Below are 26,428 nucleotides of genomic sequence, written 5' to 3' on the forward strand. Positions count from 1 at the left end.
CCCCAAACCAAACACCCCCTCCCCCTGATAATAAGACTCTAGCAAAATTTGGGGGGGGTTAATATTGGGGAAACGATAGAGGAAGAGACTACCCAATAAATATTTTTTAAGTTAAGTTAAGATTGAAGATAAAAGATTGTAGGCGGCGAGATTGATCTACATTGAACTTAGTATGTTATCCAGTTTCTTTTTTTTTTTCATGGATGGAACTTTTGCAGGGGCTCCCTATTTTTTAAACTGAATGGATTAATTCTTTCTTCTTCTTTTTTCACTTGCTTATACCTATGGATTAAAATTCTCCTTTTTTTAATAATGCTTGATTGATTGGATTGTTTTTGAGCTCCCTTTAAGGGTTTTTTTTTCTTTCTTAAACTTGGAATATAAAGAAGAAAATAAGAAGGGTTATAAAGAGGGTTGCAACAACAGGAGGAAAAGCAGTTACACTGCCACTTAGAGGCTGGAGGCTGGATACATAGTTTTTTCTTCTTTCTCTTTGATCATTTGAGATTCAAGGTTCTTTCAGCTTGTTTACTGACAGTGATCGTAGGAAGAGCACAAGTTGTTTATACAGGTGCATTTTGGAAGTTCTATCACCAGCTATTGGAGGGAAGACAAGATTTTGACTTGAAAGATAATAAATGAACCTGTTTGAAGTTTATTAAAATAGCCTTGAACCCTATAGTGGCAGTATCTGCAAAATTGAAAGAATGGCCCATCAGGAAAAAGAAACTGCAACGTTGCAAATGATTATGTTTGAAATTCAAAATCTATTAATTGTGACAGAGAGAATTGAAAAGAGACTGGAGAATATGGAATACAAAAGAAAAAAAAATCTGATGGAGAAACTGAGGATGTTTACCAAATGAAGAAAGTGGAGGACAGAGTTCAAAAGATGGAAGAAAAAAATGAGCAAAGAGTTAAGGAAACTGTGGATACTGACAACAAAGTGAGCGTGGTTGGTAATGGCAAGAGCGGAATATGGAAAGGGGAGATGGATGGATTGGAACTCTACCCCAGACCTCAAAGCACAGAAGAAGAAAAGAGAGAAAAATTGATGGAGATAAGGAGAGAAATCTTGACAGAAGCACTAGTGATAACCAAAGATAAGCTGATGGAAAGAGCAGATGTTGGGTTTCAAGCTTTTGTGACATATGAAAGGAATAGCATGTTGCCAAGGGAGATTTATACAAGATTTATTAAGAAAGTAACTAGAACATTAATGCTACAAATGGCAAGAGATATAAGACTGCACTATTACTGGAAAGATACAGGTTGATGCAATGAAAATGTATAATAAAAATTAAGCTAAATTTAGTTTACTAGTAGTATGTATATAAGATGAAGCAACAATAGCTATAGCTAAATAATGATTAATAATGATAATACATATAGATATAGTAGTTTGATAATAAGAAATTTTATATAAACAATATATGGAGATTATGAGAGGAGGTTTAAAAGCTCTATCTAGAATATGTTATAACGATGTATTGTGATTGGATGATTTTAGGATGATTTATGTTATATAATCCTATTCTAGATTTCTAATATTATATATAAAAGGATGTAAAAACAATTACAGTCAAATTAAGGTTGAGATATAATCATCGTGATATACATGAATATGGGTGAATTTAAAATATGCGATTTGATAGGAAAAGCAGGTGGTGACTATGGAAGAGATGCATGGAAATACTGCAACTGACTGACGCACTTTCTACAATTTGTAATGGAAGATGGTTTTTTTTTTACTTGTTATGTTTGTTCAAAAACAAATAAAAATGGTTTAAAAAACAACAGCAATAAATTAGCACTCCTGGAATCCTTGCAATGACAGTTTCCTGATCTGGACGACCTTGAAGGATTTGTTGCTAAGTGAGCTTTGCTCCATTTTACAATCTTTCCACAATTCTGAAATGAATCCCTGCAGTTGTTTAGTTAGGAACACAGTTGTTAAGCCAGGGGTGTCCAAACTTGGGAACTTTAAGACTTGTGGACTTCAACTCCCAGAATTCCCCAGCCAGCATAGCATAGCTGGCTGGGGAATTCTGGGAGTTGAAGTCCACAAGTCTTAAAGTTCCCAAGTTTGGACACCCCTGTGTTAAGCGAATCTGGCTGCCCCATCGACGTTGCTTGTCAGAAAGCCGCCAAAGGCAATCACATGATCCCGGGGCCACGGCAACCGTCGCAAATACGAGCCAGTTGCCAAGGGTCTCGATTTTGATCACGTGACACGGGGGACGCTGGAACAACTATGTGAAAAATGGTCCCAAGTCACTTTTTTCAGGGCTACTGTAACTTTGATCCCTAAACAAATTGTTGCAAGTCAAGGACTTCGTGTATGTCAGCTGGAAGGTCCCGCAGCCAATTTTGACTCCATTTAGGGAACGGCCTGGACCTCACAATGTGCTCTTTTTGTTTCGCTGCAGGGGTTAAAAACTGTGACCCAAAGGGCCCTCTGATGATGTATATCTCAAAAATGGTACCCACGTCAGACAAAGGCCGCTTCTATGCCTTCGGGAGGGTCTTCTCGGGCATAGTTTCCACCGGCCAGAAGGTGCGGATTATGGGACCCAACTATACCCCGGGAAAGAAGGAAGACCTCTACTTGAAGCCTATTCAGAGGTAGCTTAATGAGGGTTTCCCTCCTCTTCTAAACTGGGTGCACTCGAACGAAATCCAGCGTCCCGTTTGCCAGGACAAAAAGAGCTGCAAAGCACTCTCCAAGCAGCAGGGATGAGTTCTGCCCCTCTTCCCCCACTCACAATAGACACCATCCCCGGTAGACATGTATGCTTAAAGCTCTCCGTGGCAGCTCTGATAGGGCAGAATAATAGCAATAGCAACAGCACTTATGTACCGCTTCAAAGTGCTTGACAGCCCTCTGCAAGCGGTTTACAGAGTCAGCCTCTCGCCCCCAACAATCTCGGTCCTCATTTTACCCACCTCGGAAGGATAGAAGGCTGAGCCAACCTTGAACTGGTCAGGATTGAACTCCTGGCAGTGGGCAGAGTCATCCTGCAATACTGCATCCATTGTGCCACCACGGCTTCATGTTAAGGAGAACCCCTAGGAAGCTGGAAACACTCTTCGATCACTGCGCGAAGACAGGGATGTGTTTGAGCGTAGAAACGTCACCGGGTGTGACTTGGGAGGGCTCTTTTCTCCTGCTTGTGTGACAATTTCTAACTCTGCACGAGCTAAGTCAGTTTTGTATTTAGGAAGCGTAGAGAATGGAGAAGCGTCTTTGGAGGTCCTCCATCATCCAGGTCATAGTTGTCACGGGTGGTTTTTCAAGAGGCAACTGGACTTCCTTTGTTTTTCCTTGGAGACGATTCGCTTCTCATCCAAGAAACTTCTTTTTACTTCTGACTGAATCCTCCCATTTTCCTCACCATCCAGTCAGAACCGAAGAAGCTTCTTGGATGAGAAGCGAAAGGTCTTCCAAAGGAAAAGCAAAGAAAATCCAGTTGCCTTTTGAAAATGGATCTCTGGGATAGGAAACGGAAGGCTGCTGGAGAGAAAACGCTATTTTGATTCCCAGGAGACTTTTTTCCCTACGCCAATTTGTTTAGGCAGCTTTTGTCATGTGATTTAAAAGAAAAGAAAGAAAAGGAAAGAAAGATAGAAAGAAGGCAATGATAGAGAATACATTCTTTGTAAAAGGTTTGATTTCAAACAAAGAAAATACTTCCGATGATAAAACAGGTCTGGTTACTCATCCTCTGTCTTTGTAGAACCATTTTGATGATGGGTCGTTACGTTGAGCCCATTGAGGATGTCCCCTGTGGCAACATTGTTGGCCTGGTTGGTGTCGATCAGTTTTTGGTGAAGACGGGCACCATTAGCACCTTCGAACATGCCCACAACATGAGAGTGATGAAGTTTAGTGTTAGCCCAGTGGTGCGCGTTGCGGTTGAAGCCAAAAACCCTGCCGACCTACCAAAGCTAGTGGAGGGCCTAAAGCGTCTTGCCAAGTCGGACCCTATGGTGCAGGTGAGTGTGGTAGCTGTTGCGGTGTGACTTGGCGTAACCGGTTGGCCAGCGTAGGTTTATTAAACAGAAAAAGAAAAGAAACAGAATTCGCCTCAAATGTCTTGCCTAGTTGCATTTGCAAGCCTGCTGCTCCATGCAGTCAGCTCCAGCTCAAAATCTCGCTCAGATTCTCCAAGCCTTAAAATATGGAGACAAAAATAAGAGAATCACCTGAAAATCGAAAGCCTGCCACATTCAAAACACAGCCAATTATTCATTGGATAGATAGATAGATGATGAGTAATGATAATATTAGTGGAAAAGAAAGGAAGGAAGGGGGGAAGGAAAAGGAAAGAAAAATGAAAGCGAAAGAAGGGAGGAAAAGAAAGGAAGAAAGAAAGTAATGAAAGAGAGAAAGAAAGAAGGAATGAAAGGTAAAAGGAAAAAAGGAAAGAAGTGAAAGATAGAAAGGAAGGGAAAGGAAGAAAGGAAAGAGAAAGCGAAGGAAGGAGGGAAGGAAAGAAAACCATAAACTTGGAAGTACAGATAATCCTTGATTTACGACCAAATCACTTAGTGTTTTCAAAGGATTGCATGCCAGCGGCTCAGCAACCGGCTGCATTTATAGCCATTTGTAGCACCCTACAGTCGCGCAAATGTATTTCACAATAGTTCCCCCCCCCAAAAAAAAACCACCTGGTTTTCAGCAAAACCAGCCCATCACAAACTCTTGGTGCACCTAATGCCTGCAGCATTTGCTTAAAGCTGCTTGCAAAAAAATGATAATAAAATACGGTCAGCCACCATGGGATGACCTGTTTTACGACAGTTAAAGCTTATGACTGTGATGGACAAGCTCCATTGGAATCATTAAGTGGAAGATGACCTGTACGCATAGCAGTTGCATTTGGACTTACCGTATTTTTCGCCCTATAAGACGCACTTTTTTACTCCAAAAAAGAGGGTGAAAATCTGGGTGCGTCTTATAGGCCGAATGTAGCCACCTGGGCAGTGGTGGGTTTCTGCCGGTTGGTCAATGAACCCGGAAGCTCCGCCCCTGTCACTCACTCGCAAGTCCTTGGCGTTTTTTTGCATCGGGGCTTGCAAGAGAGAGGGAGCAAAGACCTTTTCCGGATTGGTGGTGGTGGAGGTGCGGGCCCGTACTCACTAAAGCAAGTCCGGGGAAGTCCTTTGCGCCAGCTGAAAAAGGTCTTCACTTCCCCCCCCCCCCCTTGCAGCATGCCCCGATGCAAAAAATGGCGAGATCTCTTCTCAGAAATGTCTTCTCGGGCTGGCCGGATCTCTCTCCAGATCTTGCGGCTTTTTCAGGGTTTTCTTTTTAAAAAACACCTGTCCGAACTATCTTGAAAACCTGCGATGTTGCTTTGGGAGGGGGCAGGCGGCAGCATTTGCCCCTGCCGCCCTCCCTGGGCACCTGCAGCCTTGGAGCCTGCAGCTTTAAAACAAGCCTTTGCACAGCTGCCCGTCTTTCCCCTCCGAAAGCAACCTCGCAGGTTTTCAAGATCGTCTGCAGAGGCGTTTTTTAAAAAGAAAACGGTCTTTTTTGGGGGGGGGCAATGGGCTGTGTATGGAGGAGCTGGCGGTCAGGGCGCCCTGAAGCAACGCCAGCCAGCATGTCCCTTAAGGGCAAGGGCAGCAGCGCTGCGCCCACCTCTGCCCTGCCCACTCCTCAGCAACGCGCCCCCACCTCCTCCTCCTCCTCAGCAGGCAGGCCAGGCAGGGGCGTGGGCACGGCTCAGGAGGGAGCAGCCAACGGGGGGGGGGGGGGCCTCTGGCCAGCCGGCGACTGGCGCGAACTCTCTCCTGTTCCTTCTTCTGTGGGGGGTGCTGCCTTGGTTTGACATCCACCTCGTTTCCAATTGGGGGGTGGGGGAGAAATCCTCTGCATGGATCCCCCCAATTGGAAGAAGGAGGCTCCATCCGCGGGGGGAGAGATCCCCCTCACATTCCTCGTCTTCCTGGATGGGCTCCAGATCAGTGAAGCCTCCTCCTTTTTAACCAGGCGATCTCTGTCTGTCTGTCCCTCTCTCCGTCCGAACTGGAGAACAACCTTTTCTGTCCCCTTACTAGCCCATCCGGGAAGATGAGGAACACGAGGGGGATCCCTCCCCCCCCCACGGATGGGCTCCGAACCAGCGGAGCCTCGTCCTTCTTTTTAAGCAGGCATCTATCAGAGAGAAGAAGGCAGCGCGGCTTGTGCAGCCGAAGATCGCCTGCTTAAAGATCGCCTGCTTAAAAAGAAGGACGAGGCTCCGCTGGTTCGGAGCCCATCTGCGGGGGGGGAGGGATCCCCCTCGCGTTCCTCATCTTCCCGGATGATGATGAGCTGATCTTCCCATGCGCACGTGCACCAGTAACAGGAAAAGCAGGTGGCCGGTGTACAAGCGAGCGCCAGAAACCGGAAGATTATCTTCCTGGTGCGTGCATGTGCGCCCGGGCGGCTGTTCTTCTGGCTTCCAGCTCTCCCGCGTGTGTGAAGACCAGCTGGTTGGCACACCGGAAGCCAGAAGAACAACGGGCGACGGCTTTGCACGCCACTTCTGGCACGGGTGCCATAGATTTGCCATCACGGTTCTAGCCATTTAATCTTATGATCATTTCTGTATGCCCCGTTTAGAATGACCTAACCTTGAAATCCTCCAAAACGTGATTTGCAAAAAACATATGCTATGGTGTGAACTACCAGATTTATAAAGGCTTCCAGAATTTTCTTTTATCCTGACACCAGAATGGATCCCTATCACAAGCCTTTCCTGTTCCCTAGTGCATCATTGAGGAATCGGGAGAACACATCATTGCTGGCGCTGGAGAGCTGCACTTGGAAATCTGCCTGAAAGATCTGGAGGAAGACCACGCCTGCATTCCAATCAAGGTACCCGATTCCACTTGGCTGGGTGGAAACATTTGATGGCGGGATAAATTGACAGTTACTTTTTTTAAAAAAGAAAGAAAGAAAGAAAGAAAAAGAAAGAAGGTTCCCAGTTCTGGTTTTTTTGCGCCCCAAAAGAATGTAGAAGAAGGGTGTCAAACCCAAGGCCTGAGTTCAGATTCAGCCTGTGGTGGCTCTGCCAGCAAAAAGGGAGCTTGGGAGAGTCATGCACAGCTATCCCAGGCTCAGATTTTGGCCGCAACAGCCTCCTGCAGCCCTCTGCTAGTGAAAATGGAGCTCGTACACGGCCCCCACCCGAGGTCCATTTTCATTGGCAGAGGGCTGCAGGAGGCTGTTGTCGGCAAAAACGGATCCCGTGAGCCTGTTTCGGTGGCAGATCACTTGGGCCACCATAGATGCCTGAGTGATGTCACGCTGGCCACGCCCCCCTCCCCCAGCCACATGCCCCTGTGTCGTCGTCGTCCCCCCCCAGGTCAAACACAATCCTGAGGTGGAAATCAAGTTTGACACCCCTGATATAGAATATATAGATTGGGAAGGGACCTTGGAGGTCTTCTAGTCCAACTCCCTGCCCAAAGCAGGAGTTCATATATCCTTCTGGACAAATGGCAGCCCATTCTCTTCTTGAAAAAAACCTCCAGATAAAATTGAAATTAAAAAAAATTTAAATTAAAGATAAAATTCTAATTTTTTTTTGGGGGGGGGGGGGATATTTCTTCCAGACCTGACATTGATAAGTAGGTTTTGGTTCTGCTTCTAAGAAAAATCAGCCTGTGGAAGGGTAAGGAAGAAGACAGAGATAGTAAACATAGTGCAGAGTTGTCCATGAAGGTGTGGGCAGAACATGGCACGGGACCTAGTTACCTGCGGGATCGCATCTCACCTCACACATCCCTGCGACCAATCCGCTCCCACAGGGAGGGACTCCTCCGGGTGCCGTCCACTAAGCAGTGTCAACGGGCGGCGCCCAGGAGCAGAGCCTTCTCTGTGATGGGCCCAACCCTCTGGAATGACCTCCCCCCCGATATTAGAACTACTACTGACCTCCGCTCCTTCCGACAGAAGCTTAAGACCCACCTGTTCCAATTAGCTGGCTTAACTGATTTATAGTCCCACTTTTAACCTCCTGGCAAACATCTTATTGGGTAGTTTTTAAGGGTAATTTTAATGTTTATTTGTATTTTAATTTAAATATTGTACAGTGTATATCCTACCTCCTCCGTTTACCTATTTATATATTTAAGTATATCTATATTTTGTATTCATACTGTTTTAATATGACTGTACACTGCCTCGAGTCCTGTTTAGGAAAGAGTGTGGTTTATAAATTAAAGTTTATTATTATTATTATTATTATTGTGTTAATAGGCAACATTTGTACATTTGTTGCCGTCTTGCGCAACTGCCAGCTGTTTCTTTCTGGAGTATATGAAGATCATTTTCATCCTCTACCAATGTGTTGGCCCGTTCGGTCTGTGCCTGGAGAAACCGAAGGGTTCCCAGTCGGTGGGTTGACCTCCAAAAGGGAATTCAAGAGCTGTCCACTGAGCCCTGAAGACCAGCGGCCATTCTGCAGCTGACCTTCTGGATGGGTCTAGGACAGGTCACTGTGGCCAATTGCCATGGTCAACTTGCTGCGGACAATTCCACGCAGGATAACTCAGCGCAATACACGTTACCCGCCACTGTTTCTTCCACGTTATTTCCATTGACAAAAATAGAAATAATGGCAGATAACGTTTTATCGCATGGGGTTATTCCACATGGAATTGTCTGCAGTGAGATGGCCATGGCGAATTGGCTGCAGTGAATTGTCCAATTCTGGTTCTGATAGAGATTCAGCTCCCCCTTTGATACAGACTAGGGCAGGGGTCAGCAAACTGCGGCTCTGGAGCAACATGTGGCTCTTTCTTTCCTCTGCTGCGGCTCTGTCACTAGTCGTGGGGGGGGGGAGCACAGTGCACCAGGAGAAGACTCTATGGCAAGGGGAGGGTTTTCCTGTTTTCTCCACAATTGATAGGGCTTTCGGTTATGACAGGTAGAGGAAAAAGTAAGCCGCGCTAGGAGGAGACTCTATGGTGGGGGACCTGAACTTCCGGTCAGCTCCAGAAATGAACAGGGGGCTTCCGGTGTTTTCTTTTCTGTGGGAAACGGGTCCAAATGGCTCTTTGAGTGTTTAAGTTTGCTGACCCCTGGACTAGGGGGAGGCAAATGCCTGCAGCCCCAATAAATGTTGACTTCTATTGACCTCTGTTATTGAGGGAGTAGAGCGGTGATGGCTAACCTTTTTGTCATGTGCTGAAAGCGCTTACGCGCAATAGTGAGTGCCATACCCACAATGCAATGCGTGTGCGCCCCCCTGCGCCCGCGGAACACCCACCTCCTGCACTTGCGCACTCAACCCTCACGTCTTGTTTTGGGCCTAGTAGGCTTCCCTGCAGCCTACTGAGGGCAAAAACGGGCCATTGGGAGAGGTCACGGCGCACCCCCCGTGCATGTGTGTCATATCTCCCACATGCGCCCCACGCCTGGGCGGCAGAGACCCAAAAACCAGCTGGCCAGTGGAAGGCATGCACACATGTGTGGTGGAGCTGAGCTGGGGCAACAGCTCAGGTGCCCGCAGAGAGGGTTCTGCGCACCACAGCTTTGCCATCACAGGAGTAGAGCATTGAGGTTGGTTGTTTTCTCGCAGACATTTCGTTTCCTAAACCAGATAACATGAGGGTTGCTAGTCCAGTGTTGTGGCCCAGCAGGATCCGGTTGCGCTGCTGATGGACTCGGATAGCGAGGAACCATATGAGTCTGCCCTGGACGATGTGGAGGACCCTGTGCAGGGTTCAGACTCAGAGCAGGGACCAGAGAGGCTGGTCGGCCACCAGGAGGCGCCTGAGGCATGGAGCAGTGGGGAGGATCAAAGGCAGTTTGTCCCTGATGCTAGATTGAGAAGGGCTGAGAAACGGAAGCAGCAACTCCGTAGGCAGACTCACAGAAGGTGATTAAGCACAGGTGGTTGTGGATTGGCCCCTCCCAAGAGAGATTATAGGGGAGGCGTTGGGAGGGGACATTTGCAGGAAACAACCGTTTGAATTAGTAGTTAAGAAAATCTATGTATTCTGGCTGTGTCTGCTCGTTTGGACTCTCTGCGTTGCTTCATTTGAATTATCTGGATTGCTCTTTTGAACGTGAGTTGTCTGGGCCCTCAGCCAAAGGATTCGTTATCTCAGTAATTAAACAGTGGCAAACAGCCAAGCCTGTGCTCTGGTTTATTCACAGGCGTGGGAGGAGGGGGGGTCAGAACATGTAGGTATATGCATATTTATTTTATCATGTTTATGTTGTGTATACTAGAGGTGGAGACCCTTTGAGAGCTGCATGCAATGAAATTTCATTTTAATGTATGCTGATTAGCGCCGCATAATGGGGCGAGGTCCCGTTACTTGTCCCAGCTTCTGACAAACTAGCAGTTCGAAAGCACAGAAAAAATGCAAGTAGAAAAATAGGGACCACCTTTGATGGGAAGGTAACAGCGTTCCGTGCACCTTTGCCATTTAGTCATGCCGGCCACATGACCACGGAGACGTCTTCGGACAGCGCTGGCTCTTCGGCTTTGAAACGGAGATGAGCACCGCCCCCTAGAGTCAGGAACATATGTGCGAGGGGAACCTTCACTTTATGTTAGATATTTAACCTGATGGGATATCTTGAGATATCTTCTAGAGAGCCTGGCCTTTTAATGAGAGTGGGTAAACTGGATATAATTGGATTTTCTAAAAAGAATGCTGGGTTTGGAAATAGGGGCATAGGTTGATCGGCAAGTTGAATTTGGGTCCTTGGTGCTTGGAGTTTTGTTATTTTCTTTCAGACGTTTCATTACCCAAACTAGGTAACATCATCAATGCTAGGAGGAGGAGGAGGACTGGGGGTCCGAGGTACTATCTGAAGCTGGTTGGTTTCCTTGTAGACGTTTCATGACTCAAACTAGGTAACTCCCATCAGTCCCAAAAGGAACTGGGATTTGCTGTCTACTTATATACAAGTTGCTTGCTTTCTCCTTGATAGCTCATTGATTAGGAATAGATTAGTCTGTTATTGCTATATGTAGAAGACAGAGCAAATCCCTCTCTCTTCTAGCACTGTTACCTAGTCTGGTGGTGAAACGTCTGCAAGAAAACACAGAGATCACCTCCCAAAGACCCCTCATTCCAACCCTGAGCTACCGCCATTCTCCTTTATAAATTGAACTGGGTTTGTTTACTTGCAGAAATCTGACCCAGTTGTATCTTATCGGGAGACGGTCTGCGAAGAATCGAACCAGTTGTGCTTATCCAAATCGCCTAACAAGCACAACAGGCTTTACATGAAAGCCCGCCCTTTCCCTGACGGATTGGCAGAAGACGTAGACAAAGGAGACGTTAGTTCCCGCCAAGAGCTGAAGCAGCGAGCTCGCTATCTGGCCGAGAAGTACGAGTGGGATGTTTCTGAAGCCCGGAAGATCTGGTGCTTCGGACCCGACGGGACGGGCCCCAATATTTTGGTGGACATCACCAAGGGCGTCCAGTATCTCAATGAAATCAAAGACAGCGTCGTGGCTGGGTTCCAGTGGGCCACTAAGGAGGTGGGTCTGCTGCAGAATTTCATCTAAGGCCCTACAGGGGGTCCTCCACCTACAGCCATTCGTTTAGTGACCGTTCAAAGATAGGGCGGCCCTGAAAAAAAGAGACGAATGACCGTTTTTCACGTGAACGTTGTAGCCTCCCTGTGGTCATGTGATCGAAATTCAGATGCTTGGCAACCGACTCATATTTATGACGGTTGCAGTGTCCTGGGGTCACGTGATTCCCGTTTGCAACCACCTGACAAGCAACATCAGTGGGGAGGAGCCAGATTTGCTTAACAACCATGTTGCTACCTTAACTGCGGTGATTCACTTAACAACTGTGGCAGGAAAGGTCATAAAATGGGGCAGAAGTTACTTAACAACTGTCTCACTTAGCAATGGAAGTTTTGAGCTTAATTGTGGACGTAAGCCGAGGACCACCAGTATAATTGTCTCACTGCATACGGTCCTTCATTTCCCACAAATCGCCATTGGAATAGAGCAAATTTCCTACTGTATTTCCCCCCAAAATAAGCCCCAGTTAAGATGGCCAGCTAGAGGGATGCATTTAGTACAGTATTTCCCAGAAAGTTAGACCTAATGCGTCTTTTGGAGCAAAAATTAATATAAGACCCAGTCTTATTTTCATGAAAAGATGGGTATATACTGTTATCTCGCATGAGGGCTTCACTTTGATTACTGTGCTGGTTTCATTTAGCTCGGTGGTGAAATTCAAATTTGTTTACTACCGGTTCTGTGGGCGTGGCTTGGTGGGCATGGCAGGGGAAGGTTACTGCAAAATCCCCGTTCCCTCCTGATCAGCTGGGACTCGGGAGGCAGAGAAGAGATGAGGGCGGGGCCAGCCAGAGGTGGTATTTGACGGTTCTCCGAACTACTCAAAATTCCTGCTACCGGTTCTCCAGAACCTGCTGAATTTCACCCCCGATTTAGCTGGAATTGTTAATGATTGTTTGCAAGGCTGCGGCAACCGTCCTTGTAAAAAGGTCCTCCTGCTTCTGTTGTTTACCCAGGAAAGGCGTCCTTAGCACCTAGTCTTCTTTCTCTACGCAGGGCGTTTTGTGCGAAGAGAATATGAGAGGGGTCCGTTTTGACATTCAAGACGTGACCCTCCATGCCGATGCGATCCATCGTGGGGGAGGACAAATCATCCCGACTGCCAGGAGGGTCTTGTATGCTTCTGCCTTGACTGCCCAGCCTCGTCTGATGGAGCCCATCTATCTTGTTGAGATTCAGGTACAACCCCGGGTCAACCTGGGATGAGGAGTTGATGATCCTTGTTGGCATCCAGAAGAGCCAGCCAAGGCTGCTATTTCCATGTTCCCGTAACAGGTTTGACGTAGTTATGGTCATTCTGAGATGAGATACAGGGTCAGCGAGCTCTTCTCAGTTCCAAACTCAGCCACGTGTCCCTCAAGCTACTTGGGACTTGGCACGCTTCTCCGCAAAAGCTATTTTTGCTCATGTTGTGTTCAGTTTGTGGTCGGATTTCTTGATGTCCTTGATCCAGGTCCTCCACAATATAGTTTAAGCTACAGTTTTTAATGAGTGGAAAGAGCAGTGTAATAAAAGTAAATGTTCCCCTCGCACCTATGTGCTAGTCGTTCCCGACTCTAGGGGGCGGTGCTCATCTCTGTTTCAAAGCCGAAGAGCCAGCGCTGTCCGAAGACGTCTCCGTGGTCATGTGACCGGCATGACTAAACGCCGAAGGCGCACGGAACGCTGTTACCTTCCCACCAAAGGTGGTTCCTATTTTTCTACTTGCATTTTAATGTGCTTTTGAACTGCTAGGTTGGCAGAAGCTGGGACAAGTAACGGGAGCTCACTCCGTTACGCGGTGCTAGGGATTCGAACCGCTGAACTGCCGACCTTTCTGATCGACTAGCTCAGCATCTTAGCCACTGGGCCACCGTGACTCTTAGTAATTAGTATATTATGATATAGTAAAACCCTATGCAAAATGTGCAATAAACTGGCTACTACACAAATTGTGCTCACAATTTTTCCCTCTGGACTCCAAAATGTTTCCTGTTTTTGCCACCAGGTGCTGCTACGGGTAAAAACAACCTTGAAGAACATTGTGATGTCTCAGTGTTCAGATCCCAATAAAAATTGGGGATTGAAAGATGCATTTAGAGGATTATCAGTCCTGTCTCCTGTTCTGCTAAAGCAGTGGTCACCAACCAGTGGTCTGTGGATCACTGGTCGTCCACAAGAAAATGTTGGTGGTCCGCAGAAAAATTATTTGCATTTTTTATATTGCACTAAATCAGGAGTCCTCAAACTACGGCCCGAGATGGATATGTGCAATGAACGTTTGTGCTGCTTCAGAGAGTCTCCCCCTTTGGGGTCTTTTTGTGCGAGTCAGAGGCGGGGGGAGAAATTCTGACTTGGGGTCTGCTTCAGCCTCCTGGTGCAAGGCTTTGGGCGAAGGCTGGAGGGAAGAAGTGCCGCTGGTGACAAAGAGCCGGAGAGCCTCATTCCAGTGGGACTGCATCATGGCCTGGAACTGGCTGACCATCTTAGCCCACTGAGGCTCCAGGCGCTGGTACCTGGCCTTGCACTCCCGCAGGTCTTCCCTCTGCTTGGAAAGCCTATTCCCATAGTCCTCAGTGAGGTGCTTCTGCTGAGCCTCCTTCTCTGTCAGATCCAATTTGAACTGAGCCAGCTGTTTTGCCAACTCTTTCTCATGGGGGCTGCTTAGCTCTAATAACTGCTTCCTGTTGGGGCCCTAAGGAGCCTGGGCGGGCAGGCGAGGAATAGCTGGGAACTGAGGGGCAAGTAGAAGCCGGCAAGGTGTCCCTCGACGTGAGTGACATCAAGTTGGCTGTGCCCACCCAGTCACATGCCCACCTAGCCATACCCACCCAACTGGCCATTAGGCAGATCATATGATATGACTTTAGTGGTCCCTGAGATGCGAAAGGTTGGTGATCCCGGTGCTAAAGCGCGTTTTCACTAGCTAAAAGATTCTCTGACTGGTTTGAGTGGAAAGATTTTAGAATTTGCGGGTTGAGTTTCAGCGCATTTTAAGAGAAATATCAGCAGTTGCTCAAACGCTTTGCTTTCCCAAATGTGTACAGAAATCTAGCTTATTCCATAAAGTAAAATGAATATGACACCTTTACTATGAAAAAACTTGTTTTATGAATTGCAGTAACATAGACTAACATTAGGGACGCTGTGGCTCAGCAGCTAAGACGCTGAGCTTGTCAATCATAAACATCTGCAGTTTGGTGGTTCGAATCCCTAGCATCACTTAATGGAGTGAGCTCCCTTTACTTGCCCAAGCTTCTGCCAACCTAGCAGCTCAAAAGCACATTAAAATGCAAGTAGAAAAATAGGGACCACCTTTGGTGGGAAGGTAACAGCGTTCCGTGCGCCTTCGGCGTTTAGTCATACCGGCCACATGACCACGGAGACGTCTTCGGGCAGCACTGGCTCTTCGGCTTTGAAACGGAGATGAGCCCCGCCCCCTAGAGTCGGGAATGACTAGCAGGTACGTGCGAGGGGAAAACCTTTACCTTTACCTTAGACGAACATTGTAGTCCGAGATTCACTCTTGTTGCATGAATTATAATCCTCTCTATTAAAAATTGTGAGATGCTATGAACCAGTCCTTCCAGCAAGAAGCAAGTAAAAAAAAATGCTTTAAAAATGTGTTTTCCCCCCTAGTGTCCAGAACAGGTGGTTGGGGGCATCTACGGTGTCCTGAATCGGAAACGTGGCCATGTTTTTGAGGAGTCTCAGGTAGCCGGGACCCCGATGTTTGTGGTCAAAGCGTATCTTCCGGTGAACGAGTCTTTTGGTAAGTGATAAACCCCTCAAAAACTGCTATAAAGCACGATGGAGCAATATATAAGGCTAGGGGCTATTGGCCTAATTCAGGGGTGTCCAAACTTGGGAACTTTAAGACTTGTGGACTTCAACTCCCAGAATTCCCCAGCCAGGCTGGCTGGGGAATTCTGGGAGTTGAAGTCCACAAGTCTTAAAGTTCCCAAGTTTGGACACCCCTGGCCTAATTAATGTCTATGGAGACTTTCTCTCCTCATCCTACAACCAAGAATATCTCATCCTGCATATCCATTTGCACCACAGGTGACCCTGAGGACATGGATAGCCTCCAGGTGGCCTCAGCCACCCTCTAAAAGGATGCAAATGACCAGCTGTCTGCAAGGAATATAAATCCTTCCATTCCCCACCAGCCAGTCAGAGCTGAAGAAGCTTTTTGGATGAGAAGCAAAAGGTCTTCCAAGAAAAACCCGAAAGTTCTTGAAAAAGCACCTTTGCGGCTATTGGTATAATTGAATCCAGAATTATGACAGCAAGTTGTGCCTGTTAAGCACCTGACCTTGACTGATTTTACCTTTTTCTTTTTGCAGTGGTCATTGAGTGAGTCAGTTACCCATAATGGACATTTTGTCAGAAACTGGATGTAAATGCCAGTTTCTGGCAAACCCCCACCCTCCAGTTAATTATGGTCACAGGACTTACCAGATCCTGCAAGTAGCCATAAATGGAGGCAAATTGCCAAGCACCCAAAATTGTGATCAGACGACTGGGGGGTGGCCGTCCAAACTTTGAATCTGAGTGGCAAGTAGCCCTGGAGAAAATCTGTTGTAACTCTGCACGGTTGCTAAGGGATCAGTTGTAAGTCGAGGACTACCTGTGCAGTAGCCTCGTGTGATCTGCTAATTATTACCTGTATCAGTATCTATTTCCCAACAATCTAGTTCAGGGGTGGCGAACAAGTTCGACAAAAAGAGCCAAAATTTTAAACTGTGAGAGTTAGAGAGCCACACCACGCGCTCCCTTTCGGCGCTAAACCCGGAAGTACGGTCTTGCCCCGCCCCTGGAGACGCGACGACGCTTGCCTGCGCTCCACCAGCTCGGCTGGGAACGGAGACGTTTCCTCAGCGGAGCGGAGCGCCTGAAAGGGACGCAGGCTCAGCCTGCCAGGCTGCCACCACTCCACTGAAGACATTGCTGAGCAGAGAAACGTCTCCGTTCCCAGCCGAGCTGGTGGAGCGCAGGCAAGCGTTGTCACGTCGCCAGGGGCGGGACAAGACCGTACTTCCGGGTTTAGCGCCGAAAGGGAGCGTGCGATCCGGGTTTAGCGCCGAAAGGGACAAAATCCAAACTTGGCAAAGAGCCACAGCATACAAAATAATGATAAGAGGCAAAGAGCCGCATTCATTTTGGCCAGGAGCCGCATGCGGCTCGAGAGCCGCGTGTTCGCCACCCCTGATCTAGTTGCTTGCTCTATACTGCATCGGACATTGGTGGTTACATACAGGTGGGCTCTGTGCATACAGCTTAATTGCATATTTAAAAGAACGGTTCTTCCATCCCTCCAGGATCAAATAATAGAAATGTCCGACACTGGGCTGAAACCATAAATTGTCCAGATGTCAAGACAGAGGTTTATCTTGGGAAGATGCAGAATAGATGAAGTTCTGCATTTTGTGGAAAGGGAAAACAATCATCTATGAAGAGATTAGTTAAATGACTTCCTTCTGCCCTGCACAAATATTGTACTGACGATTAAGGTATAGGTAGTTCTCAACTTACAGGCTTTCGTTTAGCGACCGTTATTTTCCCCCACTCCTATGACTATTGCAACCTCCTTGTGGTCATGGGATCACAATTTAGGCAATTGGCATGGATTTCTAAGGGTGGAAGTGTCCCCGGGGTCATGTGAGCCTCTTTTGCGATCTTCTGACCAGCAAGTGTTAATGGGGAAACCCGATTCCCTTAACAACCGGGTTACTAACAGTAACCATTGCAGTGATTCTCTTGTGGCAAAAAAGGTGGTAAAAATGGGACAAAACTCAGCAGTCTTGCTTAGCGACAGAATTTTTGGCCTGAGCCATGGTCTTAAATCGAGGATTACCTGTAAAACACCCCTAAGGTTTCCTGTTGTGTGGGACGGTGGTACAAAGTCGTCTTCTCCCCCCCCCCTCCCCGACAGGTTTCACAGCTGACCTGAGATCCAACACCGGAGGCCAGGCCTTCCCGCAGTGCGTCTTCGACCACTGGCAGATCTTACCTGGTGATCCTTACGATGCCAATTCACGCCCTTTCCAAGTGGTGGCCGAAACCCGTAAACGCAAAGGCTTGAAGGAAGGCATCCCACCCCTAGACAACTTCCTGGACAAATTGTAACGGCTTCCTCACTCAACGCGGGCGAGGAGCGTCTTAATGACAACACCCAACAAACTCCACCGCGGAATCGGGATTGCTTCACCAAAACGCGAAAGGAAGACACGAGAAAACCAGACAACCCGAAATGAAGACAAAAAAAAAAAACAGCCTCTAGCAATTATGTCATGTTCACATAACGAGAAATAAAAAGTGTGTTGTTGAATACAACGATCGAGTCGGGTTTTTATTTTCCTCCGGAAACAAGATCAGTTCAGATGGGTTCAGTTTCTTTCTTTTTTTTACGGCAAGGATTTCTGAGACAGGGCAATTTACATATCAAGCTCAGTTTATGCAGATTCAGTGGCTTTTTAGGCCGATCCGGTACATAGCGTCTCTTGCTTCGCACACAAAATGCTGCTTCTAAAGGTTTGGAGAAAAGTTTGCAGAAACAATCCAGCGTGGCATTTAAAAAAAAAAAAAAAAGTTCCATGTTTTTAATTGCATCGCTTAATAAAAAGTATGGCTTAAAAACCTTTATTTTTTATTTTTTGACTTGAGTCAGAAGCCTGAAATTCAGCTCCGAACCAGAGGAAATTTTTCAAGAGACGCACCCTGAGTTTTAGTGAATCCCTCCGGGATCTTTAGAATTTACAGCACAGCAAGAGGAAAACTACGAGGAGGGGGGGGAAAAGTCCTTCCGAACAGCACTGAAAAGAAAATCTCAAAAGTAAAAAGGTATTATTTCCCTTAAACTTGAAAGATAGAAAGAATTGGATCGCTTTTAATCGATAACAAAAAAAAATCGGCAGACACATGGAGATCAATGAAACGTAAGCGAAACATTCTTTCGGGTGGCCGTAACGATACAAAACAAGTGTCGTTTGGGGTAGGACAGCCAAAGGGAAAATCATTATCAGGTATGCATGGCCCAGATAACTCTAAAAATATTAAGACTTTGTTTAAGGGGAGCAAAGACCCGGCAATGCCTTTTGCAAGTTTAAGAGCACTGTTAGATAATCGTGAAAAAGGACCTTTTGCAAGGAAGTCAAAAGGGAGAGCAGGAAAGAGCTGCGCACGCATGATAATAGCGGGGTGGCTTTCATCGTCACAACATCCGAGACCTTTAAGCAAACGGTTGGCGGTAAAATAGAACGCCTAGAGCTTTTCTAATCTCATCCACTCTGGCTAAAATGCTCTGTATTATAAAAATACGGGGTGTTTTATCAAAACGTTTGCAAGACCCCCTAAGGCAGTGATGGCGAACCTTTTTCTTATGGCGTGCCAAAATTGCATGCACTATCGCACACGTGCCCACTCAATCTCACTGCTCACCTGCACATGCCCCCCCCCCCGGCCGTGCATGCGCGCACAACCTCTCGTCGGGCTACGGAGGCTTTCCTGAAGCCTGGGGAGGGCACAAAATGGCTCCAACGGCCCAACCGGAAGTTTGTTCCCCAACTTCCGGTTGGCCCGTTTCTAGCGTTTTTCGCCCTCCCCAGCCTCTGGCGGCTTTCCTGAAGCCTAGGGAGGGCGAAAAATGGCCTTCTCTCACCCTCCAGAAGAGTGAAAAATCAGCTGGCCGGTGTGTGCATGCGTGCTGGAGTGCCACCAAATATGGCTCCACGTGTCACCCGTGACACATCATAGGTTCGCCATCCCAGCCCTAAGGCATGAATGGCCAAAGTGATTTCACTCCTTACCTGCCCAGGTGACTTCTAGAATATCAACTACAATTGCCATTTTCTTTCTCAGGGTTTTTCATTATTCATCTAGGACTGGGATGTCCAAACCTTGGCTGTTGTTAAAGCCTGTGGACTTCCTGGTATTACAGATTCTGTATAATATGTGTGTGTGTGTGTGTGTGTGTGTGTGTGATTAGAATGATGTTAGGGAGGTTGTTTACTTATGGAATACTTGGAAATTATCCCCTAAAGACCATACAGTTGAGCATGGCTCTTCCCAGGACAGTTTTAGCAACTTTCTTTGGGCCAAAAAAAAAGTTAAAAGCACACCTACTCATGATGCTTAAAGCAAGAGTTCCCCAGCCTTGCTGGGTTGGCGGTCCGGGGCAGGGTGTGTGTGTGGGAGGGGCAAGCGCATGTGCGTCCGTGAAGCATGAGCGGGATCATGAGCATCTGTGGCGAGTGGAGCTGTGTGGATGCCCACAGAGGGTGGAGCTGTGCGGCTGCCCACAGATGGGCATCCCTGCCGGCCACTTACATTGGCCCAGTGGCAATCAGCCTGTGGCCCACTGTTTGGGGACCCCTGGCTTAAAGCATTCATGTTTCTATCGCTGAGGTTTCTGCCCCCCTCCCCAACTGATGGGAAGATTTTAGCGTGACGATCCTTTCTCGTTAATTTAGCTACACTCCTAAAACGACTCTTAAGACAACTGAGAGCCAATCTTCCTAGTGGCGATGACCGGAGTGAGACGAACTGAGAGCACTTCAACTGCATGATCCTTATGCAGATCAAAAAGGACCCAAGCACACCGGCTATTTTGCAAGATCTGGAGCAGCTAACCTTTTCCTTCCTCTCAGCGAGAACCAATGACCCATCCTAAAAATTAACCACCGAACATCGTATTCACATTTTTACAAACACAGAGTAGATGCATGAACGGGACTTTGCATAGCATTCTTTTTCTCCACTTCTCATAGGGTTGTTTTTTTTTTGCACATGTAACTGAGCAGTTTCAGGAGAGCACAAACTCCTAAACAGAAACACCAATTCATCTTCACAAGAGGGTTTGTGATCTCACCGAAGAGGAAGGGAGGAGGCAAACAATTCATACAACCATCAAGTTTGCAAAAGTGGCATCCTCTCTGTTAAGGATTTCTTTTCAGGTCCCAGCAAAAGGTCAGGAATGCCTCAAAATTTAAAACTCCTTCCTCTTGTCCTTAAGATCTGGGATAAGGCAGGTTCTTGTCACCCAAGTACTTAAATGCATTTCAAAACACTTCTTTTTTTAAACATTATTGCTAGATCTAAGCCAAAGTTATAATTAGCACATGGGATTCCTCCTTCGAATCCACAGAGTAAAAACTTTGCCAGTTTCACCATCATAAAGAAAGGCTGGCTTGTTGGAAAACATGTCTCCTAAAAGGGAAGGAGGGGCAGGGGAGAGAGAGAGAAACATTCAGGATGAAAATAAAATAAAAATTGCTCCAGTTTTCTTCCACCGTTCACCTGCACGTAAAGAGTTGTGGAATCCAAAGCTTTTTGTTTGTCTTCTCCCAATAAATATTTTAAAATAAAAAGTTTCCAAGCTGCAAAGAAAGCAGTCCAGCTTTGCTTGTTTTTTTTTTTCCTTTTTAGTCCAGGGAGATGATATCCGGAATGTTGCTCCCGCTGGTGCTGGTGAGCACGGCCGTCTCGTTCCGGCCCGAAGAGCTAACGCGAGTGCTGCTGCTGCTGCTGCTGCTGTCGAGGGGGCTGGCTGAGGTGAGGAGGCTGCCAGAGCTGGTGTTTGCTGGCAAGGTCGAGGCGAGACTATCCAAAAACATAGGAGCACAGTACTGCTTGAAACAAACAATGATGGAGGGTAAGGAAGAGAGACTAGATGCAAGCGGGGAGAACAGCATGCGCACCCGAGCCACAGGGGGCCAAATTGCACCAAGCTTCTGCCAAGGGAGTGTGGCTCAACTACACAATGTGTGGACTTCCAACTCCCAGAATTCCTGGGAGTTTGGAAGTCCACGCAGCTTATAGTTGGCAAAGTTAACAAACACTGCTCTGGACTGCCTATGGCAGTGGGGGTCAAAACCTAAGGCTCGCGGGATGCTTAGATCTGGCCCATGGGCCGCCTTGGAAACAGCGAAGGACTGGGCCCGTAGTGCCCGGTATGGCTGTCCCGAGCTCCGTTTTCACTGGCAGGGGATTGCAGGAAGCCATTGCAGCAGAAAACTGAGCTCGGGAGTCCGTTTTCGCGGGAAAAGGACTCAGCCACCACCAGCGCCCCTGACGCGAGTGACGTTGAGCTGGCTACGTCCGCTCTCCCACACACACATGCCAGCCCTCCCCCCCTCAGCCCCAAGAACAAATACAAGCCTGATGGAGCCCTCAATGAAATCGAGTTTGACACCCCTCCTGGTCTATGGAGATTCTCAATCATCCAAGGGTACTTTTCCAAAAGTTTTTCTTGGTTCTTTTCTTTCTTTGAAAACTTTTCACTTCTCAGTCAAGAACTGAAGAAGCGTCTCATAAGAGAAATGGTTTTTTTTGGGGGGAGGGGGGGACACCCCAAGAAACTCCAACTGCCTTTTGGAAAAGCACCTATGGGACACTCTTGTCTGGATTGACAAAAGACATCCGGATTGAGTCCAAGAGAAGCAAGTCCTAAAATTCCACATCTACATTGTTATCCTGCTAACAGGCTCCTGTGTCTATAAACCTATCGAGGAGGAGAGTCTCTCATTATGGAACCTTCCCCCCTAATTTAGACTTTAGATAAACCATTCCTGATTCCAGATAGCAAATGAAAACAAGAGCTGGATGCAACACAGTAAAAACCCACTTTAAAAAAAAAAAGAAGAGATGGCCAGGAAAACAGACACAGAAGTGCATAAAAACAGTCCCCACACCTGCCTGAGCCCAAAGTCTGGGGAAAAAAATTGCCCTTTGAAAAACAACATGGGACTCCATAGGTGACGTTTAGTGCCTTGAATTATATCCAGGTGGGTTGCTAATTTTTTTACTACCGGTTCGGGCGTGCTCCCGTGTGCGCACTTGCTTCTGCGCATGTACAGAAGCGTCTGACAGGTGGGCGGAGCCTCCCGCAGCCGCTACTACTGGTTCGTCGGATCTGGGCTGAACCGACAGCAACCCACCTCTGATCCAAAAGTCTACCAAGAGCCACCGCAGCTTGCCTAGTAGAAATACTACAGGGATGGAACAAGACACATTCTGGACCAGCTGTAGGCTTCTGAGAGGTCTTCAAAAAGAGTCCCCTCTAAAGCACGATACAGTAGTCCAGAGGGCTAAAAAATATTTTCCTTAATAATGGGCACGGTCGTCAATTATTGGCATCGCTTAGAAGTGAAGCGTTTTTGGAGAAGACCAGGGTGGATAAAAATAGATGTTTTTTTTTTTAAAGGACTTTATTTAAAACAGATTTTTAAATTTTAAATCAGATTTTTAATTTTTTTTATCGTACTTATTTTAATAAAATGCTTTTGGAATAAAAAATCTATCTAAAGATAATTTTCTAGTTAAGATACATTAATAATTTAGTTTATTCAGCATGAAATGGAGCTTAGCTATGCAGCATGAGGCTGTAGAGTCTGCAATATTTATGTTTTTTGGTAAACTCATTCAATGAATCCAAGCTCTGCAAGCTAAATAGGAAACCTTCCTTTTGTTTGCAAGTAATATTAAAAATTCTAACTAGCAGCAAGAATGAGGCCTTAGTTTAAAGAGTGTCTGTCATTTCAAATCCATTATGGCAGCGCCTGTTAGCTGGCATCCACTCACCTGCTACTAGCTACGTCCCTCACCTAGTGCCACTGCCACATCATCAGCCGTCCCATTCAGGTGAATGGGACTGTTGGTGAGTCCACAGTGGGTCAGGAAGAGCCGCTGCAGGGCGGAGATGGCAGTTGCTCTTTAAAAATTATGATTTAAATCAAGTTGATTTAAATCAAATCCACCCTGGAGAAGACACTGGATCTATAGAAAGAGCTGAGATTCCCAATGAGGAGGAGGAACCCACCAAGCACCCAGACAACTGAAGCACTTTGCTCAAGAACAGCAGAACAAACTGTCAGTTGAGAAGTGCAGAAGTCTTTGAGCTACAGAAAAGGCCCGATTGCAGTTATTTTCCCCAAAGGGTAGAATACAAACGGTCAGGTTTGGAGTTCCAATAATTACCGCATTTTTCGGAGTATAAGACGCACCTTTTTCTCTCAAAAAAAGAGACTGAAAATCTGGGTGTGTCTTATACACTGAATACAGCATTTTTTGTCTGCTGAAACCCCTCCCCCTTCACCAAAATGGCTGTGCAGAGCCTCTAGAAGGCTTATAGAGCACTCCTGGGGGCTGGGGAGGGCAGAAATGAGTGAAAATCGGGCCAATTTTTGCTCAATTTTGTCCCCCCAGCCCCCAAGAGCACTCTACAAGCCTCCTAAAGGCTATTCGTGCCTTTTTGTAAAAAAAAAACATGAGCCCGTTTTTGCAAAAAATGGGTTGTTTTGGGGAGGTTTGCAGAGTACAAAAACTTTTTTTTTTAATTTGCCTTTTCAAAACCTTGGTGCGTCTTATACTCCAAAAACATGGTATGTCCATGCCATTTTCATTTGCTTTCCTATTTACAAGATCATACTTTAAAAAAAAAAAAAGTCTGCCTTGGGATAAAGAACGGCAGATGCCATTCATTTCTGTCAGTTTCTATTTTCTTTACGACAAATGGGAATTCTTTGGGAGGGGGGAAACAATTAAGAGGGACCCAATCTATGTACACTAAGAGCTTATTAACCAGAGACAAATTCCTTGTGTGTCTAATCACACTTGGCTAATAAAGAATTCTAATCTGTACAGCTGAGGATCATTGTTGTACTGATCCCTCACCCTGTGGCAATGGACGTCCCCTCTCAATGGCTTTTTTTGTACATTTTTGTCCAACTTTGGCCACTTTAAGACCTGTGGACTTCAACTCCCAGAATTCCCCAGCCAGCTTGAAGTCCACAAGTCTTAAAGTGGCCAAGGTTAGACACCTCAGGTGTAGATATTAGAGGAGAGGAGAGAGACCATCAGGAAGGGCCACTGGCGTCCTTAACACTTGATTTCTCCTCTTCTCCCCCAATATTGACTGGGACCAGTCATGGCCGAAGAACCATCACAGTACCTCCCATGCTCTTCCCAGGAGGATACCATGACTGATGCTATCAAAAGCTGATGAAAGCTCCAGAAAAACTGGGAATCTACACAATGGCCACATGTATTTATTCTGTATTGTTTTAATTGTTTTTGTTCTTACGTTTTACGATGGGGATGCTGCCCAGGGATGCTTATGGAGATGGGCAGACAAAGAAATCAAAAAAATTAAAACAGTTGCCCCAACCTCTACTGTCTCCTTGATGGGAGATATTCTATGTTTAAATTAACACGTCTGGATTAGAGTGAAATCGCAGGAGCCGTGAATTTTAATTGCACTACAATAAGAGTAGTTTTGAACTCTTCTCAGAGGCCTTCCATTTTTCATTTTCAAAATTATTCTGGCTTAATTCAGGTTTCTATGAATGTTAAGAAGCGGATCAGAAGCAGTTAAGAGCCTTACCTGTGGATCGACCGGGATTAAAGAGAGAAAATCCAACCCTGGGGAGAGAAAGATGTTGCCTTCAGTAAATACAACATTGTATGAAAGGATACATTAGATGGGCCGTTGGTCTTGCCTGACATGCTCCCTTCTTTGGTGTGCTGAGAGAATCCAAGGAATGGGTTAACTGTGCCTTTCTGCTCATTAGACTGAGTCAATGAATCTTTTGCAGCCACGCCTCTTGCATCTGCGTCCCCAGTTTTTGAGGAGGGTGTGATGATTGACTTGACCACGTCTGGACTCTGGGCCAGACGGCCGCCAGGGTGGGGTTGGATTCTCTCTCAGCACACCGAGAAGCAGCGTGTCAGGCAAGACCAACACCCCTTCTCCAATTGTGCAGAGGAGAATCCAAGGAATGGGCATACCAAAGCCGGCACGTCCTAAGTGTGGGCAGCAGCCTGGTTCAGAGTCTCCAAGTCTGCATACACTTTTTGGAGAACTCATCTGCCGAAGGCCGCTTCAGCGGAAGTGAAGGCATCCAGCTTATAATGCTGTGTAAACGGGGATAGAGGACCACATCGCTGCTCTACATATCTCCTCAATGGAGGCCTGTGCGGACCATGCAGCTGTAGTGGCTGTGCTTCTAGTGGAGTGGGCTGCCACTTGCCAAGGCAACAGAAGAGCCTGAAGTTCATACGGTTTGGCGATGCATGCCCGTATCCACCGGCCTATTGTTGATGCTGTGACTTTATTACCCAAAGTAGAGGGTTCAAATGACACGAACAGGCATTCCAATCTCCAAAAGGAAGCTCTCCTCTTGATATAGATGCGGAGAGCCCTCCTGGCGTCCAAGGTGTGCAATTTCCTCTCTAGGTCATGGCTCGGACTAGGGCAGAAGCCCGGTAAAATCAGTTCTTGTGCTCTGTGAAATAAAGAATTGACCCTGGGAGGGAATGAAGGATCCAGTCGCAGAATAACTGTTGGAATGGAAAACACATAGATCCTTTCTTATTGAAAGGGCTGCTAGCTCGGAGATACGTCTCGCCGAGGTGATAGCCACGAGAAAGGAGACCTTGCAGGTGAGGAAGCGAAGGCTGGCAGAGTGCAAGGGTTCGAAGGGTGTAGAACATAGAGACTGGAGGACCATAGGAAGTTCCCAGGTGGGATATTGTTGTACCATTGGAGGCTCTAAGTTAGTCACACCTCTGATAAAGCTGCCCACAATAGGGTGCCATGCGAGGGACTCCAGTTCCACACAAGATAACACGGATGACAAAGTGGCCCCTTAACACCCAGTTGAGAACACAGCTAAGCGTTTTGTCCATGTTGGTTTCAGCTGCAATGTTTCCTGCATGTAGGGGTGCTTCAGGCAGCTCCTGGATCGTGAGAATATAACAAGCTGGGGCTGGATCCGGCTCAGTCTGTGGTAGAGGCAATCGGCTAAGAGCGTTGGCGTGGTTCATTTCCTTGCCCGGATGTACTAGCCGGTACGAGTATGCAGCCACGAAAATGGACCATCGTAGCATTTATG

General features: G+C 46.8%; 2 protein-coding genes across 5 annotated transcripts in view; one reads left to right on the plus strand and one right to left on the minus strand.

The window, feature by feature from the left end:
• The window catches only part of LOC309386770 (elongation factor 2-like), a 53,775-nt gene extending 35,447 nt beyond the window's left edge, over positions 1-18,328 (plus strand). Inside the window, exons 9-15 of the mRNA XM_081942524.1 lie at positions 2,430-2,625; positions 3,738-3,996; positions 6,761-6,868; positions 11,148-11,501; positions 12,555-12,737; positions 15,177-15,309; positions 17,473-18,328. Coding sequence (XP_081798650.1) covers positions 2,430-2,625; positions 3,738-3,996; positions 6,761-6,868; positions 11,148-11,501; positions 12,555-12,737; positions 15,177-15,309; positions 17,473-17,666 — 1,427 coding nt within the window. The 3' untranslated portion in view covers positions 17,667-18,328. The remainder of the gene's footprint in view (positions 1-2,429; positions 2,626-3,737; positions 3,997-6,760; positions 6,869-11,147; positions 11,502-12,554; positions 12,738-15,176; positions 15,310-17,472) is intronic.
• Positions 4,054-26,428, minus strand: part of PIAS2 (protein inhibitor of activated STAT 2) — a 78,667-nt gene continuing 56,292 nt past the window's right edge. Inside the window, exons 13-14 of one of the 4 annotated variants that reach the window (XM_081942531.1) lie at positions 24,919-24,956; positions 4,054-4,173 (exon numbers count right to left, since the gene is read on the minus strand). In XM_081942531.1, coding sequence (XP_081798657.1) covers positions 4,159-4,173; positions 24,919-24,956 — 53 coding nt within the window. In that variant the 3' untranslated portion in view covers positions 4,054-4,158. Of the gene's footprint in view, positions 4,174-18,465; positions 21,167-24,918; positions 24,957-26,428 lie in introns of those variants that run through there. The other 3 variants (XM_081942527.1, XM_081942530.1, XM_081942528.1) reach the window with 3 other exon arrangements.

This window comes from Natrix helvetica (assembly GCF_964273705.1).
Source record: "Natrix helvetica genome assembly, chromosome: 2".
Classification (NCBI taxonomy): Eukaryota; Metazoa; Chordata; class Lepidosauria; order Squamata; family Natricidae; genus Natrix; species Natrix helvetica.